At 45.5% G+C, this 21035-nt stretch overlaps 1 protein-coding gene across 1 annotated transcript in view; it reads left to right on the top strand.

The window, feature by feature from the left end:
• LOC106636822 (zwei Ig domain protein zig-8) overlaps positions 1-13949 on the top strand; it is a 28478-nt gene extending 14529 nt beyond the window's left edge. The window contains exons 3-6 of the mRNA XM_014349354.3: positions 3698-3908; positions 6384-6511; positions 8709-8877; positions 13235-13949. Of these exons, the coding sequence (XP_014204840.1) occupies positions 3698-3908; positions 6384-6511; positions 8709-8877; positions 13235-13341 (615 nt within the window). The 3' untranslated portion in view covers positions 13342-13949. The remainder of the gene's footprint in view (positions 1-3697; positions 3909-6383; positions 6512-8708; positions 8878-13234) is intronic.
• Positions 13950-21035: the final 7086 nt, after the last annotated feature.

Raw genomic sequence — 21035 nt, 5'->3', positions numbered from 1 at the left:
ACAAGCAGGAGTAATAAGCAGCAAGGGGGGAGTAATTGAATGTCGTAGGTGACTCGGTAATTTCACCTGTATATGTATACATAACTGAGCTAGTTACTCGGTACGGCCATTTAACTTGAAGAGGTTGGGCTCGTTAGTCCTCGTCAATCGCGTCAGCCTCTCCGATGCGATATACACGCAGCATTCGTCAACGCAGTTGACACTGTACATTTATGCGCGAGCTCATTTGGGTGCTCGTGAAAGGAAAAGCGCGCATCGTACAATTAGTATACAAAAAGCGGGGGCTTTGAAAGAGAAAGAGGAGGGAAGCGTGTGTTGTTCCGGAGTTAATGGCGCAGGCCCCACCCTTCCTCCGTTTCTTTCTTTCTCTCTTTTTTTTTTTTTTTTTGTTTCCGAGCGAGTAATTTTTCAAATCGGAAGCGGAACGCCGTGCTCCCTCGTAATAAACTGTGGCGAACGAAAGCCCGCTCATTTTCCTCGGCGCCCCCGCGCAGTAATCTTCGGTCGGTGGAGGGCTCGCCTCGCCGGACCTTTTTTTGTTTTTTTTTTACTTTTCCCCCCGCGAGCGTTCGCCTGCAGCTGACGCGCAAGTGTGGCGGGGAGAGAGAGAGAGTAAAGTACCTTTGGAAACAGAGAGGCGTCCGTGACGAATTAGCCTAGCGCGCCACGGAAAATGGATTACGTGATAAGCCCCCGTGTGGCAGGAAACGATGGGGTTTCCTTTATGCCGGCGGAGGGGAGGCTGTAAAAGTTGCCGAGGTGTAAAGTATGATGTGTTACTCGTAGCTGCTTTTTTTTTCTTCTCCTACCCTCCTTCGTGCTCGTTCTCTATATTTATTTCCCTTTTTTTTTTTTTTTAACGAGCAAGTCGTAGATCGTAAGAATCGCGCCGCTCGGAAAGTTTGCGGCTGTGGTATGCGAGCGATACCGTTTACGGGTGCATTTTAACGCCGCGTATCTCGCACTTTCGGGAAATGGGCTATTTTACGTTCTCGCGGGGGCACGACTTCGGCTGGTCAGCTGTACTTGTGTATTTTTTTTTTCTTTTCTTTATACTTGTTAAGGACCCATAGTCATCGATAAAATATATTTTGTGCACCTGCTTGTGATTTTATCGTTCCTGTGTCACGGGTGTCGTTGACGATCTCTCGTTTTATCACTTTTCTCGGGTTAGCGCCATAAATAACTCCAACGGTCAACAACTGCTCTGAGTTTAATGACACGCACCAATTTTAAGTAGTACAACCCGAGTTTGGTCAGACACACGTTGCAAGCTATACAAGGCATGCGGGAATATGATCACTTGGATTTGTTTTCTCGAGTTACTTGCGAAAAAGATAAAATCACGGCTAATTAGTAAATGTCTCGAACGAGAGAGGGAGATAAGTAAAACTGAAAGATAAAAAAAAAAAAAGTGTAAATCGCGCATGCAATCGGGCGGGAGTATCAACAATTCAACCCAGTGCTTTTAGCGTAGAAATTAACTCGGCGCACAATGAGCGGGCGAGCGAATAATTCAGCCGTTCGTTAAATATTCAGAGAGCGCTCTTGTCTCCCCCCCCCCATCGAGGAGCTATTAATTTCGATTCGACGCCCACGCCGCGCCACGAGGAGAAATAAGCGCGAAAAACACGGACAAACTCGGGCGATCGAAAGCAGAGGCTTGGCGTTTTTCACTGGCTTCCGGAATTATACCCCTTCCCCTTGCCACGATCCGCATGCATAGAGGATCAACTGGCCAATTGAGTGGCGCAGAGAGAGCTACGCGCCCATTAGGTAAACTAGAGCGCAACCTATCGCATCCGTAATGACGTTTGCTTCGGCGAGTTGTTAAAAGTGTACGATCGATTCCGCGCTTTGATTTTTGGGAAACGGAAAAGAGAAACCCGCGTTTGTTTGTAGATCAACGCGTTTGTAGGTGATCAAAATGTACATTCATCCCCACGTGGCCGAATCGATTCGCAATCAGCGTCTAAGGGTTATTCGGTGGGGGGAAAAAAGGCGAAGGGATAAAAATCGGATGGGTATCGGAAACTCTGCTAACGATCGTGGTTTAAGGACAGGAGCACGTACGAGGTAACGACCGCCTACTTGTCTGGAACTTGTGCTCCTCTCACCGTCGTATCGCGGAGTATCGGAGGGAGGCGCCAAAAGGGGGCACGAAGTACTCGGTCAACGCGAGTAGTTCGCGAAAGGAAGGATCTTACGCGCAATTTGCGGGCGGGAGAATCCAAAGCTCCTGGAATTTTTTAATTAAGCAAGCAAGAGAGAGAGAGAGAAAGCGAGGTACGTATGCTTCCTCTTTCGCTGTTCGTCGAGAGGGTGGAATTTGCACGTCGATCGAGCTCGTTTCTGCGATTAGGGATTCGTGCCCGGCGGGCAATCGCGGGAGGACGCGCGAGTCGAAAGTTGAAAGGCAGATTAGGCGATACGAGGGTTTGGCTCTTTCTTGCCCCGCTTCTCTCGAGGCAATTAACGTCGGAAAAACACGTATTCCCGAAGCTCATCCCACGAGCCGGCTCGGTGTACTTACCACCCGCCCCTTTGCCTCTGGCGTGAGTACCATTCGCCGAGTAATAATTGATACGACCCGAGTGCGAGAATCGTTAAGAATAATTGCGCCGTTTCTCGACGCCCTTACACGCCCCTCCACCTCACCTCCGTACCGTACGTATTGTATATACATATATAAAGTACCTCAACTCGGCTTTGGCCATTATTGCAGCTGCGAATGAAGAAGCAAAAAGCAGCGCAAAGAATATTCTCCACTTTGAGCTGGAAAATTATGTTGGCTGGCCCCGAGAGTGGCTTAACGCCGAGCCATCAGTGCCTACCATCGCGAATTAACGGTGGCACCATTCGGCCGACCTATTGGGGGCTTTTTCTCGAAAGCTCGTTTTTTCACCACCAACGGAAGTACAATCGAGAAACGTTGGAGAGTTTATACCCACGCGACGAGGAAAATAAGACGTTTATTCGAAAGCACCGAAAATACATATACTCTCATCGTTTGGGAAAATGCTCTTTCGCAAATAATTTAAACTGGCTTTGCGGAGGGGGTAAAAACGCGCGCGAGTACATAAATACAGCGTATCCCGCGTACCTCTGCCTAATTCCTATTTCGCTTCGTAAACATCAACACCGGTATGCACAAAGAAATATACTCGTACGCGCACAAACTACGTTCCACGGGTTGTGAGAGCAGATTATGCGCAAGACGGGGCAAAAAGCTCCCCCTCGTACCTCCGAAAACTTGGGGCAAAAACACTTTTGCCCCTCAAATGGAAATCTTGAAAATTGTATTCAAGAGCTGATGCGTTGCATAGTTCATAATATACTCCAGCCCCCTCCGAGTGCGTGTAGCTTATATAGGTACACGATACAGTTGCCGAGGAATCAGCAATTTAATTTTATACACTGTAAACAAATTATTATACGGTCATTAAGTATCTTGAGCTTATAGGTAAATTTTTCCCGGTATTCGCTAGCTCTCGGTGTACGTGATTCATAGCAGTGGGGAATCGTGTGCGCTCCTTTAAAATGACAGGCTGGTGCAACGTAATGTATATAGGGAAAAGTTATCCGGGGCACTGTTTGCACGTACGACGTTGTTTTTGGGCGCTGGACATTTTTAGCTTTGCTCGCTCGAGTGTTGGAGAGAAAAGACTCGATGAATTGTTTGTTTGTCTGGTTGTAGGTCTCGTGGGTGAGGCACCGTGACATCCACCTGCTGACAGTGGGCACCGAGACTTACACGTCCGACCAGAGGTTCGTGGCGTCGCACTACCCGCGCACCGAGGACTGGACGCTCCAGGTCAAGTCGCCCCAGCAGCGCGACTCCGGGACGTACGAGTGCCAGGTCTCGACGACGCCGCCCATCGGACACTCGATGCACCTCTCCGTCGTCGGTCGGTTCACTCTTTTCTTTTCTTTTTCTTTCCCTCCTTTGTCCCCCGCGCTTTTTGGGCGAGTGCGCGCAAACGCTCGCTCAAACGGCTCTCGTTATTTCAAAGAAAAACTTATTCCCCGTCTGTGTTTTTTTTTTTTTCCGCCTCGCTGTCCCCCTGCAATTCATAACGAGACGTACGGATATACGCCAGCGGAGGGGGATGATTTATTTTTTTTTCCTCCGTCTCCTTCTCGGATTGTAAATTAAAAGGGTTCGGCTGGGAGTGATTAACGAGGAGATTTCAGTGGGGTAACGACTCGTAGCGCAAAAACACAAGATCCCCCGGTGACAGATGGAGCCCGGATAGCCTGGATTTCGTATTTATGCCGCTCTCAATTTTTGTTTTTCTTTCACGGGGTTATATCGTTGTGTTATACACGACAAGTGGGAGGAGGAGGAGGAGGAGCCGCAAAGACGACGTTTCGCGGTTGTCCAAACTTTGTCGCGACGCTGGCGTAACCAACTTTGTACCTAAACTAAAAGTAAAAAAAAAACATTTCTTACTCCATCGCGTTCTGTCCCCCACCCCTCCCTACACTTTTTGCAAAGACTATAGGTGTTTTTTTTTTCTCGCGCGACGCGTCTTTCCTCAAAGAGAACGGAATATGGATACAAACGCGCTCGTATATTTCAGTGGCTCCCGGGAAAATTTTCTCCCTCCCCCCGACGCGCGATTATAACGTGCGCGCATTGTGCAGCACGCCGAGCGACGTGCACCGTAACTTTCGGCGCTTGCCAAGTTCGCGAGGGAAGAGGTACGCGTAGATGGGTACAAAGTGTCCCCGGTATAACTGGAACATTTTGTTTCGCTAAGGGGGTAAGTGGAAGTAATGCTCTCCCGGAGGCTCTGCTCGGCGATATTGGGAGAGGAAAACAAGGTTGCGCGAAATTCGTCCCAACATCCAGACCCTCCGCCATGTGCATTGCTCGGCTGAATTTCGAAACAATTCATTCGTGTACACAGCTCGGAACGCGTGTTTGTTTCGTTGAAAGTAAGTGCTCGTGGACGTTATTGGTACGTAGTAACTTTTTGCAGGGGCTAAGAGGCTTCAGCGAGCCATAATCCAAACCACAATGATTTCGACTCTCGAGTTGGACTCGCGGGACAAACAATCCGAGCTGCGTGTATTGTACCTTCTACCTGGCCCTCGTGGTGTGCAACCCCATGTACAAGACCTACCTCGCGTTGGCTTCCACAAACAAGTTGTGTGGGTCCGTCCGACGCGTATACACGGTGCTAAGCGCATCAAGCCGGCGGTGCGGGTCGCGTACGTTTTCTCGGCAGGGACGCAAAAAAAGCCACCCTCTTCGCGCTGCTGTGTACACACGCAACAAAGACTTGGCTGGCGAGCCAACGAAGCCCCCCTCCCCGTAAGAAATTTTCGCCTCGTTCGAGCCAACTTTGCCCCGGGAGATTTAGCATATAGATTACATTTGCTCGAGTGTATTTTATATTTACGAGCGGAACAAAACAACGAAAGAAGCTTCAAGATCCCTACCTTGGACCATCTTTTGGGCACAATATTTAACTTATCTGTCCTTTTTGATACGAGGGCGCTTTCGTTACTACTACAGGGTGTCCGGCAGAGTCTCTTGAAAGTGCGTGTACACAGCAGCTCCGATTGCAATGCTCTTCCTCCAATCAATATCCTACGTTTCGTGTATTACTATCCAAAGTGTGCCCTAGCGATACAACTATACCGATATTCGTCCACGATGTTATGAGCCATGCAGAGTCGAGAGGAGCACGTATGCACGCGCACACCCGAGTGCACTTCAATCGAGGGAAAACGGGTGCGGGTACGATACGTCCATCAAATTATTCTCTGTGCGCGTTGTTCCACCGGGACGTGAGAGGTAGACAAAAAAAAAAAAAAAAAAAACATAACATATACAGGTCGGCTGTTGTTTGGGGGGAAGAAATATTTCCGCGTCGACGTGTTTTATCGAATGTTTGTTATTTGTGTATTCGGGGAAGTGTAGAAAAAAAAAAAAAAAAACAAAACAAAACAAAAACAAAAAAGAAAGAAAAGAAAAATCGGTAAATGGACTATTTTTCTAGACTAGACGTTAACAGCTTCACGTGGAGCTTTACGAGCTGCTGCTGGTACACTGTTTGCCTACGGGCGTGTGTAGCTGTATGCGCGAAATCAACAAATCAAAAAGCGCTGAAATGGCGTGTGAAAAGTAATGGCCGAATGGAAGTGAAGTAATGGCTTTGAAAGAGCCGGTGCGCGCGCGGAGGAAAGATGAGACTCTAAAATATAAATCCGACAATCGGGCATACGCGCGAGCAAACACCCGGGGGTTGGGGATAGGGATGAGATTCGCTTTGGGGGCGTATTCGCGCAGTGGCCGTGCGCAAGTATAGTTTGTGAATAATGAAAAATCAAGGAGTAAAAAAGGGAGAAATATATCGTTGTGTTGCCAACAGAGCCTGTGACGAAGATCCTGGGGGATGCGGAGATGTTCATCGATCGGGGCAGCACGATGAATCTAACCTGCGTCGTACTGTTCAGCCCCGAGCCACCGAGAGCCATCGTGTGGACGCACGACAAGCAGGTCAGTCGATCTACTATACTTTCTATTTTTACGCTTTGGATATATTATGTCTTTATTGTCTTTGCATTTGTGTGCGCTGCTATTGTACCTGGCTGAGGTGGATATTCATTGCATGGGCTATTAATGTAGGTATTATATACGGCTATTGATTCGTGTATCTATACGAGACTGGCCTTTTGTGCACCTTTTTTTTCATGAGGAAATATTATCGTGCAACAAACGCGGAAACTGATGTACGATTGTTTTTAATTTTCAAAGAATCTCGTGTCAAAAGCAACAAAAAATGCATAACCGTTGGTACGTTTTGGGTTTTTTTTACCCGTCTGACCAAAGCGGTATTTTTCCACTTGGAGTTTGAATGCTTGTCGTCGATATCACACTGTTTCATTAAAAATAAAGAATCGATTTTACTGGATTAATTTGAGTTTTTTAACGTATCAAACACCGGCAACCTATTAAAATTTCGAGGAAAACTTAAATTTTTTTTTTTTTTTTTTTTTTTTTTTTTTTTTCAAATTCAGGTTCATCTTATGAATTTAGTCAATATGCCATCAGTTGGATTTATTTTGATGTTTGAACTTCAAGTTATCAAGGGAAAAAAGGTGAAATTAAAAATTGTCGGTACATTCGGGCTTTTTTCTGCAGGTCTGACGAAAATCGCATTTTTCTACTTACTCGCTCAAATATTTATTTTTCGTTCCTACTGAAATTTTTAAAAGTATAATCTTACGTTTTCTTGTCAGTTTGTAACGTTGAAAAATTTCACAACTGATACTCGCTGTATAAATTTTAAATTAAACTTTTAATTTTGAGTAAAAAAAAACTTCAAAAAAAAAAATCAAATGTTTTTCTTACGATGTAACGTTGTAAAATAGTGAAACGCCGGCATGAGATTCATTAATTTTAATTAATTTTTTATTACAACACACGAAAAGTAAAAATGTACAAAAACTGTTGGCATGCTTCAATTTTTTCTCCTAGTCTGACGAAACTCGAATTTTTCCACTAGTTATCGAATTATCATCCGTCCGGAATTTCTCGTAAGAATCATAATAATGTAATTTTTTTTTCATATGAAAGTAATCCTTGCCCATGCAATCCTTCCGCAAGCGATTGTAAAAAATAAAAATTTTCCCCATGCCCTCCCAAGTACCCGCTTTAATCGTGTTTGGCATCAACCAGAGCTTGAAAAACAAATACGCCTCGCTTATCTTAAAACTCTTCCTCGTGGAGCGACAAAATTTTCCCAATTCCTCATTTCTCAATAAAACGCTTGCACGAATGTTTCCCCCTTTTCGCAAAGAGCTCACCCGTACAAACCCGATACCTCTTCCGCCGAGTCAAAAAAACTCCATCGCCCGCTCGAAAAGTCTCTCTCTCACTTTCTGCGCCACGAAGCTCTTTTACGATACTCATCCATCCGTCGATCGCTCGAGTAAGATATCGAGCCGCGCGCCCTCACATTTTTCATTCGCCCTCAAAGACCGAGGAAACGGCTCGTCCCGGCCTTTTACACCTCTGCTTTTGCGCTCAATGACCGTCGTCGAGACGCACATCTCCTTTCCTTCCGTATGGTCGTACGCATGAAAAGTAACCGAAACTTAAAAGTCAATCCTTCGACAGGGACGGAGCTCGCCCGACAAGAAAACTTTTTACGATCGCACGCGCGATGTATCCCAGGGGACGCGCATCACGTGGAAAAATAGGTACCTGTCAAGCGCAGAAAAAACTCGGATACACGGACGCCGCGACCGACTCAAACGCGTATTATACATTACAACGTTATCCGTACGGCAAAGCAGAAAAGTTCTCTTTGAGAGAAAAAAGAAAAAAAAAAGAAAAAAAGACGGGTGGAAGAAGATTATGCGCTTTTTATTTTCACCTGCCGATTAGAGGAGCGCAAAAACGGACCGGCCGAAAGTGCGAGGGGTGTGCGTCGACGATCGCTCCCGTCGCGGTTACGCCACTATAAAGGGATACAGGCGCACGAGAACGGAAGGGCGAGCCGAACACCGCAGAGATAATAACAAGCGAAAGAGCTGCTCGTTCCCTCTTATCGCGGGTGAAAAAAAAAAGGCCGCACGCCCACTGGTGTGGAAAGCCAGCCGCGGTCGAAAAAAAAAAAAGAGAGATATTTTTGGATTTTTCTTCCTTTTCATCTATATGTGTTCATGTATATGTACGTGTGTGTTCACAGGAGATCAATTACGATAGCCCGAGAGGCGGGGTGTCGGTGATTACGGAGAAGGGCGAGCAGACGACTTCGTACCTCCTGATTCAGCGGGCCCAGCCGGCCGACAGCGGAAAGTATACCTGCCACCCGAGCAACGCCAACACAAAAACCGTCACGGTTCACGTGCTAAATGGTGCGTGGCTCACGTCGTATATTATCACACCCACCTCCCCTTCCTCTATAGCTGCTGGTGCCAGGAGCTTCCAATTATTTTACCGACCACTCCCCGACCCCTGCACCCAACGACCCCTCCTCCTTTCTCTGCTCGCGCATGGTGCGACTACATCAAGATTCACCCCGAGACTCCGAATGAGCCCACCTCCTCCTGTCGGCTTGATTTTTCTTTCTGGTTATTAAGTAGGATCAGCAGCGTTTCATCCTTTTTCGCGCGAACCGAAAAATTTCCCAAACAAAGCGACTCTTCGCGTTACGGAAAAAACTGCACCGGCTTAACGATCCGAGAGTTATTTATTCCGCGCAACAAAGGAGCCGGAAAGATTACAGCCCACGGTGCCCCCCCCCCTTTTTTTTCTATACACACGTACACATATACGCTCGGCGATTTAAATAATTGAACGATTCGAGGATTGAATAATTCCGCGTGCAAGTATACGTTAAGGGGGTTGGAGAGTAAGTGCTCCTCGCAGCTCTTTGGATCGAGTCCAGGGGGCGCGGTCTTGTTTTCTCCTCTTTACGACTCCGATGCGCTGCTTTGTTATTTAAAACAATCCGGTTTATATTGTACACTCTGCTTTTTTATACGAGGAGCCCTTTTCGCTGTTTTTTTTTTTTTTGTTTTTCCCTGTCCAATCACTCGCCCTACCATCCGGAAGCTGTTTATACACCTCGGCGATTTTACGAGGGGGCAAGATGAAGGGCAAAAGAGGCGATTTTTATTTTTTTACCGATGCATGCCGTGGGAAAAAAACGAAAGACGGTCGATTTAGCACACCGATCCTCCTTAGGCTGGGGGGGTGTAAAAATGAGCTTTCACGGAGAATATGAATGAGAGAGCGAAAGGGAACAAAAGGGGGAGAAGGATTGCCGGGGAATCATCTTTCGGCGAACCATTAGTCCTCGGAGATCCAGCCCGGACACCTGTCGGAAGAAAAGGACACACCGTAAAAGCGCCCGGTTTACCTTTGAGATGTATTGTGGTGGTCTGAAAAATGTCCGTCCAACCGCCACCAGCAGCAAAAGCACCGGTTTTCTCGACTCTGGAACTTTTTTTTTTTCCCCCTCTAAAATATTGACCCTATATATATATACACGTACACGTACGACGTACACACAGTAGAGCGGAAGACGAATGGCGAGGAGATATTTCGCGATGAAATCATGGGGAAATGATAAAACGATCCCCACGTCCCGTATACACATCCGAATGTAAATGACGATGTTAGGCGTGCGCCAGCCGTTATATATATAGGTACATCCCGTGCACGCGTAGGTATCTAATATGCCAGGCGTAGTGCGAGCTTTGAAAAATCGTGCCCCACTTTGTACATGTATATGCGGATCGTTTACTCGGACGAAGGACGCAACATTTGTTCTGGGGGAGGGCACGTCAACGCTACACCCTTTGATCAACGACCACGTGGACAGAGAAGGTCGGACCTTGAGGGGAGGCTAAATTTCGTTTGTGTTTTCCTCGGGTGGGCGTATTATGAGCGCGAGAGACACGCGCGCCGGCTAATTCGGTCGCGAAATTATTGTATTATGCAGCGGCTGCCGGTGCTCAGGGTTGTTTCGTCACATTTACATGAAATTACGGCCCCGCAAAGGATGGCTTGTTTGCGAAACCACGAGGGCTGTGGGTCCTTTCTTTCTTTTTTTTTAATCAAAAAGGAAAAAAAGCAATAAAAAAAAAAAAAAAAAAAAAAGAAAGGGAAGCCAAAAGGAAACGTGTATTTCAACTGAAAAGGCGGCTATTTCCTCCGCCGAATGGATAGGGAAGAGAGATCGAGCCTTCAAAGGGAAGCTCCTCGCGACCATCTTGTGCTCGCTCTTTCGGGAAAAACGGCCGTCTGCTCGCGACGATGATGATAACACGTGTATAAAAAATAGAGCATCCACCGAATCGGGTTTATCCTTTCCTGGCAATTTCCCCGAAAAATACACGTACTTGGGGGGACTTGGAGGGTCGCGCCCCACAAAAGGGCGAGCTTTTAAAGACCACTTGGTGTGCTCCTCTTTCCGTGTACCTATACATGTATTATACACATGCAGTGCAACGTACAGCTCTTGAGCAAAAATCTTTCTTAGTGTACGATATAACGTGTATGTGTGTGTAAGTGTGTGCTGAGATGAGGTTCGGACTAAGAGGATCACGCTGCTCGCGACCCGAAGAATTTCCGATATTTTTGCCCTCCTCCCTCGTGCTTTTTCTCCTCTTATTGACCGATGGTGTGTACATACAGATACGAATGCCCAGATAAAAAGAAGACGGGGGTATAGGTAAGTATATTATACGTGTAGCCTCCGTTTAATCTCTTTCGGAGATACAACAGTGGCCTGGGCCTAAGCTTCCGTGAACTTAATGGCCATCAGGCGGGTCTCTCCGACGGCATGAAAATTTGGCCGGTAGTGGCCTCGATGCGAAGGGGACGGCTCCGTATACGTGTATCATCGGATCGGTGTTATCGCGATGGCTCCGATGTATGCTGATCCTTGGTGAGCCTCGAGTCGGCTGATCAATAAAGGGCCGTTATTTTGGATGCGCTGCACGTGATCCGCTGGTATTTTAAGCAAACAGAGATAACACAGAGTACTGGTTCATTTTTTTTTTTTTACTCGTAGGGCATCGTGAAGGTTTTTCTTTTTTTTTTTTTTAGTTTATTACGCCGATCGAAATTTTCCGAGTGGGGAAAGGGAGTCTGTTAATTTTATAGCATGTGAACAATTTCAATAAGTTCCTCAAAGAGGTTTCAAACAAATGAATAAAAAATAAATTGCTTCCTGGATTTTATTACAGAATGTTACATTGCAAAAGTTACTCTATTAAAAAAGGTCCGCTGTATATGTTTCCGCGAGATATATTTACATTCGAGTATACAATAACTCCGGGCGTGCCGTTTCATAAAGTGTGTTGTTACGTGATTAATTGGTCAAAAGTGAAAGAACAAAGAGAGCGCTGTGAAATTAGCCGCATCTATACACGAATGCCTGGAAAATGAAAGCTGTATGTATGAGTATTTTAAATTACAAGTTTCAATTTTCAATTTCAATTTTGAAAAAACAAATATTCCTGTCGCTGGTTAAAACATACACGCGATGACTAAAAGGAAGAAAATACATTGTTATTTTGCCAATTTGAAATGTATACCCCATACATTTTTTTCATGGAAAAGGGAACAAAAAATTAACATTATAGGTGGGTATCGTCTTTATTTTTTAATTAAAAAAAGTGGTTAGTACAGCGGCTAACAACATCGTTAGCATTTCTGCCGTATTTCCGCCATGCGAGCTCCAAAAACGGGCAACTGTATAGGTTAAAAAAAAAAAAAACACAGCTTTTTAAAAAAAACTTCAGTATCCTTTTAAAGTAAAAAAAAAAAGATTCTAGTTAAATAAAATAAGAAACTTTCCTTTCTAGTGTCGATGTCAAATATATATGTATATACTTTTTACAATACTATAGTACATATATATATATATTTAATAAAAAACACCTTGTTAGATTTAAAAAAAAATAATATGCTTGTGTACATGACATACATCTTATTTATCAGAGTAAAAATATTATTTGCTGCATAATGATTTTTTTTTTGTTTTGATCATAGAAAAAATTGCTCAAGAAAATAAAAGTGAAATTATTTAGAATCTAAAACTCTCGCGTATAGTACTATATGTTGTCGAAAGTCAATCTTCATCTATTGTTATTTTTTTGTCATTTGTTTCACTTACATTCACCATTTCAAAGCACTACGTAATTCTACGTAAGTTCTAAAGCGTCTGTGTAAGCTCACCAATTTGTTGTGGATTTCTAATCTAGAGCGCCCGTTTGACTTGTAAGAGAAACAAAATTACAAAGCGCAAAAGTTGCATTTCAAAGGGATGCACAACTTTTAACTGGAACACACTAGCCGTGGGTAACACGTAAATTCAAAAAGTTGTGGCAAAAAAGTAATTACTTTTTTTTCTTTCGAATTTAGCGCTAAAGTACCGAGAATTTTTCTTTTTTTCCGCCCCTTCCAACGAAACCTCTCCAATTCCAAGCCATAACGTTCTCTTGCAAAGACCAAAGTAGGTGCCCACCAAAAATGAGCACGATCGAATGCAAATTACCTGGGTGGGTACTGAAAAAAAGGCTCGGATGAAAAAAGCTTCCCTCTCCCTTTTGCTATACCAAGCACAGCCAGCTGTACCAAAATCTGAAAAATCAGCCCCCCCCCCAACGTGATCGACACATCAAGGTTCATTAAATTGTTTGCAGGCATCAATAATATATGTATACGTGTATGGTTGTATACGGATTGTGTATGTTGCAGGTGAGCACACGTCGGCGATGCAGCACGGCGGTCAGCTCCGGCTGAGCAATCCACCCTTCGTAGTGATGCTGGCAACGCTGCTCGCCTTTCGCAATCATCGCCACTGAGCCAACTCCGCGCGGACTCTCGCTGCCACTGCCCCAAGGGGAGGGCCAGCAGATTGTTGCGCTGCGCAGGAGGGAGCTTGCGGTCGGTCCCTCCACCCACTCTCCTCGTGTCGGCCATCGCGACAATTTACCAATAACAGTTTTTCGCGGTTTCCTCTCTTTTTTTCATTTTTTTTTTTTTTTTCAGACCCGCAATGAGATTACGTTTGAGTTTTTTTTTTTTTTTCGATCCGGATATGAAGTTTTTTTTTCTCCGGTACCCTACGTGTGCCGAGCGCAGCTTGAGAACAGGCTAGTCTTGGTCCGCAGACGTGTGAGTCGCGTGTAACGTTCGATCTCTTGATTTTCTCGATCGAGTACGAGGTCGCGGGAAAACAGAGCGGGTACGAAAAAGAAAGAAAATAACATAAAAAAAAAAAAACAAAAAAAAAGGGACAAACAATTTTTTACCGTTCCGATGGGATATTAACGAAAAAGCGTGAAAATAAACGAACCTTTAGTTGTTTCATTTAAATATATATATATACATGATACGAAAATATTATATATATATATACATGAGTACGGTTGATTCATTGACTGTTATTTATTATGTAAAATCAAATGATATGTGAAATACGAATAAAAAATTGATGTTTACAAAAGCCACTGCTCTCGTTCCTCTTTGTTGTTGCTGTTGCCCCAACATCGTTAAATTACGCAACGAGTCGTTTGAGAATATATTTTCATTCACGAGTGGCGCTGCACGCGAATGACAACACACACCCTCCCCAGTGAGACGCTACAACAGAATCACCGCCTGAGCACAGAGCCAAACAACAATATTCATTTGTTTGCTATTCCGTTTGAAATTCAACTCATGGGACTACATTGATGATATTGCGCAAATTCTGTGCCAAGTGGTCATTTACGATGCACGAAAATCAGCAAAGCTCGCTCTTGTCGACGATGGAGACTCCCCAACGGAAACACCCCCTCTTGTATTTTCAAGTCAAAGGACGAATCACGAGGAAAGTCAAGTCTAGATTACGGGTCTCAATATTGGTAAGTCGGTAAGAAACTTGCTCCGCTAAGTAAACAACGGTATAATTCCAAGTCACCCCGGCACACGTGTGTTTGACTTTCGCCGAGAAAATCCCGGGGCTATACAGCCAACGTTACTACACACTGTGTACGTATGGTACATCGTTGTGTATAGGGATGAGAGGATGCGCAAACCAATTACTTGCACCCAAATTTTCGTACCACGTAATAATTATATATGAGCAGTCGATGTTTGTTATTCAAGTGCTATTAATGCCCGAATAAATCGCGCTACCTGCGCGTCTTCATTTGACATTAATTAACTTAGAAACGTGCGGTGGTAATATCCAGCCCTTGATTAAACTCGTTGCTCGAAATGTTGATTCATCAGCCACAAACGTGTTCCCCAAATGTTTACCTATTCATTCCCATTGACATTACAAATTGACCATACATCCCGGGTCACTATCCCAATATATACGTTAACTTTCAATTACATAAATTGCAAGATTGTATTATCGGTGTACACGCTGCGACGACAATATTCAAGCCAAGAGCAGATATCGATGTTTTTTCCATCAACGCGAAGAAAATGATGAAAAAAAAAAAAAAAAAAAAAAAAAAAACGCGCGTCGAATCCGATACAACGAAGCGTGTACATATACCTATAGAGAGTCGAGTCACATAATTCAAATCCCCGCGCGGGAGGGCAGAATCAACGAGTTGGGACATAAATTCCGCGCTGCGAAACTTTCCGCGCCATATATATATACACACGCGTATAGACACTTGTTATTTGTTCTTCTTTTTCCTCACCCCTGATTTTTTTTTTTTTTTTTAGCTGCATTCCAGTTGACGAGAGTCTCTTCCCACCCCCTCGTCTTATTCCTCAGCTCCGCGCAGTCGGGGCTATCGATATCAATTTGCCTTCCACCTGCGTTGCTCCGGAAGGGAAAAAGTACGCGACAGCCAAGTGCCACGCGCGCGTAAGAAAAAAAAAACCCACGTCAGATGTGTATACAGGTACGTGTACATGTGGCGCAAAAAAAAAAAAAGGGTCGATGAGCATTGCGCACACAATAGACTGCGGAGACGGCGATGTCGGCGGCGTGAAAATTTACGACGGGGAATAACTCCGCGGAGCGCAGGTCGAAATATGGGGAGAGCAAGGAGGGAACGGCCGCTCGGCTATTTATTTCATGGCCCCGCGAAACGTTTGACCCGACAACCCGATATTAGACTCTTATGTACACATGTACACGCATAAAAGGGTTTCGCTCCCGTGCGTTCGAACAAATGAAAATGTCGATTTGCGTTATCAACTCACTCGCTACGCTTGATTCGGCAATCGTGATTTGATGTTTCGAAGCGCCGCGCTCTTCGTTTGGCTTGGGCTCATAGAGAGAGAGGGAAAAAACCACTCTTGCCAATCTCATTTTGTACCACATTTTGGGCAGTAACAATGAAAAATCATGGCACAAGACGATGGAACGTAGCACTCGTCGCTCCAAATTGAGTTTTGGTTCTCCATTTGCGTTTAGTTATTGGAGTGTGTGTGGTGTAAACAACTTGAAACAATTTAGGGGTCACCGAGTGGGGCTCGAGATTAATTATTCTCGCGTCCGGCTTGCGTGCTCGACGTGGCATATTTATGCGAGTGGAGGGAGGGAGAAAAAAAGCGGAAAAAATTCGTCCATGCCAAATGCGGTGAAACGGGAGCGTTGCCGCGGCTGAGATTAAAAATTTCCGGGCGGATCGAGCGGAGAGTGCCAAACGACGGTGAGCGAGTGCCATTTTTTTTTTTTTTTTTTTTTGTTTTCGATTCCCCGAAAGTCTCCGGCTTACGCGTGCATACATTTTTCAAAACCCTCTCAACTGTAATCTGCCTCGATCCGATCGCTTTTCGCTTAGATAATGCAAAAGGGTCGGAGTGGCGTTTCCAAAAAGGGGACACGTACGCAGGTGCCGCGTACGGATTACACGTGGTTTTTGACGAAGGCTTTCGAGCTTTGGCCACTCGCGCTTTTTTCCCCACTCAAAAGAGGATTTTAAAGCTCGATTAATCGAATCGCTCCGATGTCAATTTGTACGGTACGGAGTAGGTATGTTGGTGGTATATCCTTTTTGCGGCAGGACAAAAGAGTCGATTCCATCGAGCGGCCCGATTGTCTTTGGGTTTCATTCAAAAGAAAGTCCCTCCCGTGGACAGAGTGACCGGAGCTTCTTAGAAATTTTCTGGGACAGCGAGGCCAGGGAGTAAAAAGAAACGAAACTAGTGACGGCAAAATCCTAGTTCATCCGCGACAAAGTGTACACTAATGGGACAAGGGTGGAAAAAAGACACCCACACGCACTCATCCTCTCTCTCTCTCTATTCACGGGTAGACGTAATCACTTTTAAATCCTTCGAGATGCTTTTCTTTTATTTTTCAAAGTATTATTCATGATTCGGACTATGGAAAAATTGTTCAGCCACTGCTGATATATTAAACACATTTTCAGTGGTCGAGTATAATTTTTCTCTACGCAATCATTACACATGGATTAAAAAAAAAAAAAAAAATAAAATAAAAAAAAAACCTTTTAATAATCCAGAAATTATCCGACGCGCGAACAACGCGTTTCGTCATCTTTCGTGTTCCAGGGGCATCTGCAAGCGAAAGCCGCCCCTCGGTGAGAAAATTAATGGACCTTTCACTCGTTCGGATTAGAAAGTACATTCCGCGGCGTAAGCATACAATATGCACCAGCGGGGCGCGAAGCACCGTGTACCTATACACATATAGGCCAGGGAACGGGTATATCGCAAACAGAGGCCGATTACGCGCACATTTGTCTTGGCTCGGCGCGCAATTTTATCAAGGTATTATAATTCAGCTCCCGCACCCTTGCACAGGGGGAGGGTAGGGGGGCGGGGGTGAGAAGTCCCGGGGGTGAAATCTCAATTTTGCACCTGTCCGGACTGTACGGCGTACCTGCACGCGAGCCGTGCTAAGAGGGGCGCCGTAGGGGAGGATTTCGGCTGTCTTTGGCACACAGGAGTACACGGGGCTGCCGGGGATCTGCATCGGATCTAAGCCCCGGGAAGAGCACCGGGGGGGCCCCTCTCGGTTAAAACGAGAATCCACCGAGTCCTTTCGCGGATTACCGGGATCCTGGAGGAGATAACGTCTCGGCCCGCCCCTTCTGGGACCAAGTAGGCCGATTGAGAGAGGAGGAAGCCATCTATCGCGCACAAAGTCACAGCAGAGGTATACGAGTGGGTGGGTGGGGGGTCATCATCAAAAGACAGGGGTGGCTATAGCTGGTCAAAGGCTTGCTTTGCGATCTCCCCGCGGGGGAAGGAAGGGTGTGGGGTCCTCCGCGCGTTTGGGGGATGGTAAATTAAAAATGAAGGGGAGCCGTGGAGCTGACAAAACAAATGGGCTTGCGGCACTGGTTGACGGAAGCCGCAGCGGGGCGACTCTTCCATCTTCCATGCGGTGGTGGACCGCAGCTTGGGCGGAGCAATAAAAATTAAAGCGCCGTGATGGGAAGAAAAAGATGTGCGGGGATGGTTGGGCGGAGGGAGAGGGGGTAAATCGACCAGTGCAACAGGGGATTATTATATCGAGAGAGAGAGAGAGAGAGGGACGAGCGAACTCGGGGGTCGGAGAAATAGAGCTCGGCCGCGCGTACTTTATGCTGCGGACTGCTGCGCCGACTTGGACGTAAATTCAGATTTAAATGCCCTCGCCTCCGCTTGCTGCCTCGGAATATCTTCTGTGCTTGCTCTGTTTTTTTTCTTTTTTCTGTTTTTTCTGTTTTTTTTTTTTTTTTTTTTTTCGGCTGGAAATAAAGGCTGCGTACGAGCGGTTTCGTGAAAAAGTTTTTGTCACGAGTAGAACAAATAATGGCTCGCTCCATTCGTTGGAAAATTGAAAAAACAAATTAGTTTCCTTTCATTTTTTTTTTGTTACGAAAAATTGATTTTTTTGCAAAAAGTGTGGATGAAAAGCGAGTCACGAGGACTTTTTTAAAAGGTTCGATAAATACTTACAACCATAGTTCCAAAGAAGTTGTACGTGCGGATAAATTCTTTGAGAACCGCCAAATGGATAATTTTCCGTGGACTCGCCCCTATGGGCCGTACCAGTCGATCGTACATACATATATATATGTATAGGTGAGGATGCGCGTACATAGCGTCGTTTTTGCTTTTATATACACGCGCGCTCGTGCACGCACACCCATACACACAGCGAAGCGGGTGGAAAAGCTCGTTCCGGGAATTCGAAAAGCCCCACGTCTTTTCTTTATTGCCGGCTTCTTCGGGGCTGATGTTTTTCCCTCGGTTGCCTCCAGCGATGCAACGCCAGCCACCACCCCCCCCCTCCGATGCGCCACACATCGTACGTTGTATTCTAACGAAATAATATTAGCCATGGATTTCCCTACGTATATGTATACACGTGAAGTTAGGTGGGGTGGGGGAAAAGAAAGGGAAGTGATATTTGAGCGTGTATCACCTTGTAACTTTGATTTATTTCCTTTCCCCCTCCTTGAGGGAAAAGAGAGATGGATAGGATACTTTGCGAGTACGAAGCTTATATATACATGTATATATAGACGGGTATAGCAGGTAGGGGGTGAAAAAGGGACTAGGAATTGAAATTCATGTCAGTAGCTGCTGAATGATAGATTCGAAAGTTGAGGAAGTATAGGTACAGTGTATATGCTGACGAGGCGAGAGAGCCGCTCGAATTTTCCGACCTTATTACACGTGCGAGGGAGGCATTTTTTTTTTCCTCTCTTCTTCCTCCCCCGACTCTTTTTTAACTTTTGCCTCTCGCCGCTGCTGTACTTGATATTTTACGTGAAAATTCGTTAGAGCTCCCAATTGATTTTAACTACAGCGGAAAGACCAAGTTTTTCTTCGTTCCCCCTTTGTTTTAGTTTCAATTTTTTTCCCAACGTCAACCGGACTGGCAGATTATTAATACATCACGTATCCCGTTTTCACGTTAAAGAGCTGTCCCTTCCAGAGTTTCCACGCGATTTTTTTATTTTTCACGACAAGTAATTACTCATGGGTGGGGCGAGGGGAGGAGGTTCGACGCGAAAGAGGAATCCCTAATAAACATCCCCTTCCTCAGCCGGGAGAGCAAATACACGTTCAACCGAGAGGAAAGAGAGAAAGGAGGCTAATAAGAGGAGGAGGTGGAGGTAATGATCGTATGACCAAGACGAAATTACAGCTCCGGCGAAGTAGGATTTTCGCTCAGAGGGGCGCAACCGCGCTCCTATTTACATCCTCATTACTCCGGTTATTCCCTCGATAAGCACCTCTGACGTATACATCGGGAGGGATGGAAAAAAAAAAAAAAAAAATCAAGGGGAACCGCAGCAGTCGCGCTTCCGCTCTAGTAACGTTTTAAATTGCTCAAAGCACCGGAGGGGGCCGAGCTTGCCCCGTTCACTGCAAGCCCCGAGCTGTGATTCCCGGTAAATTTTTCACTCCAAAGGGGCACCTCCCTGTTCACCTGGAGGGACGTTCTCAGAGAAAAAATACAAACAGCCAATGAGAAACATCTCTTCACACTTTACGCCGCGTAATCACATAAAGCGGAGAAATTAGATCTTGTTTCCCGATCAATATTCGCGAGAGTAGCCCAAACGTATATGACTAAAAAAAAAGAAAAAAAAAAAAAAAAAAAAAAAAGAAAAGTCGAGTATGACGTTGACTTTTGGCATCATTAGAAAATAAAGTGCACGCCTAGAGGGTGGATTGGCTCCTCGCGTGTATCCATATATACATACAGGTACTACCGGAAACTCGAGCAGTCGAAGCGCGAGTCCGGTTTCCCTCCTCCCGGGCTCTCCGTCACGCGTTCGACCACCTTTTTTTCCACCCTCCTCCGCTTACCCTTTTTGCCCCCCTCCAACCCCTTTCTCACCAGGGGGCTTATCCCACCCCCTTCGACTCGATATCGATTCCACACGGGCAGCTCGTCCTCACCCGTCAGCAGAGTCTATACCTACCTAATGGTTCCTTCGATTCATGAAACTAACTACCCGCTTGTCAATCTTCCCTCTCCTTCCTGCCCCACGAATCCATCCTCTCGTATCCATGTCTCTCCCTCCAAAACCGAGTCTGTCTCCTGAACGTGGCATACCTCATTTACTTAACCCTCGGAACCTCCCGCATGCATATGTATACATGTGGAACGTTTCGGGTGACTGCCAGCCGCTCTCTCACTCTCGCTATACATCTACAACGAGAACGGGGGTAGGAGAGCACGAGAAGAGGCTATTCCTCGGGTTTCATGACTATTAATTGTTTGTCGGCGCATCGCGGCAAACAGCCAGAGGAAGGGTGCACGAACGAACGTGCACACCAATATTCTACCCACTGCTTTTCCCTCTACTCGAGAGCACATACAACATATATACTATTACATGTACAACCCCTCGTTTCATTTGTTTGCGTTTATAGCTCCGTACGATGTACATTTTTTTTTTTTTCTTAAATATAACAGTTTGTAACGGACATTAGGTTTATCGAGGTCTCTCGTACTCTCACCTTGGTCACTTTTTTTTTTTTATTATTTTTTTTTCTCGTGGGATGAAAGATAACGAGTGATCGGTACCACTTCTCTGCCCCCCCAAGTGTATGTAGGTCAAGATAAATC

This window comes from Copidosoma floridanum, unplaced genomic scaffold, assembly GCF_036245765.1.
Source record: "Copidosoma floridanum isolate Cflo_tuat_1 unplaced genomic scaffold, Cflo_Japanese_pri ptg000007l, whole genome shotgun sequence".
Taxonomy (NCBI): domain Eukaryota; kingdom Metazoa; phylum Arthropoda; class Insecta; order Hymenoptera; family Encyrtidae; genus Copidosoma; species Copidosoma floridanum.
The sequence above is the reverse complement of the archived record's forward strand: the minus strand, read 5'-3'. Positions and strand labels throughout refer to the sequence as shown.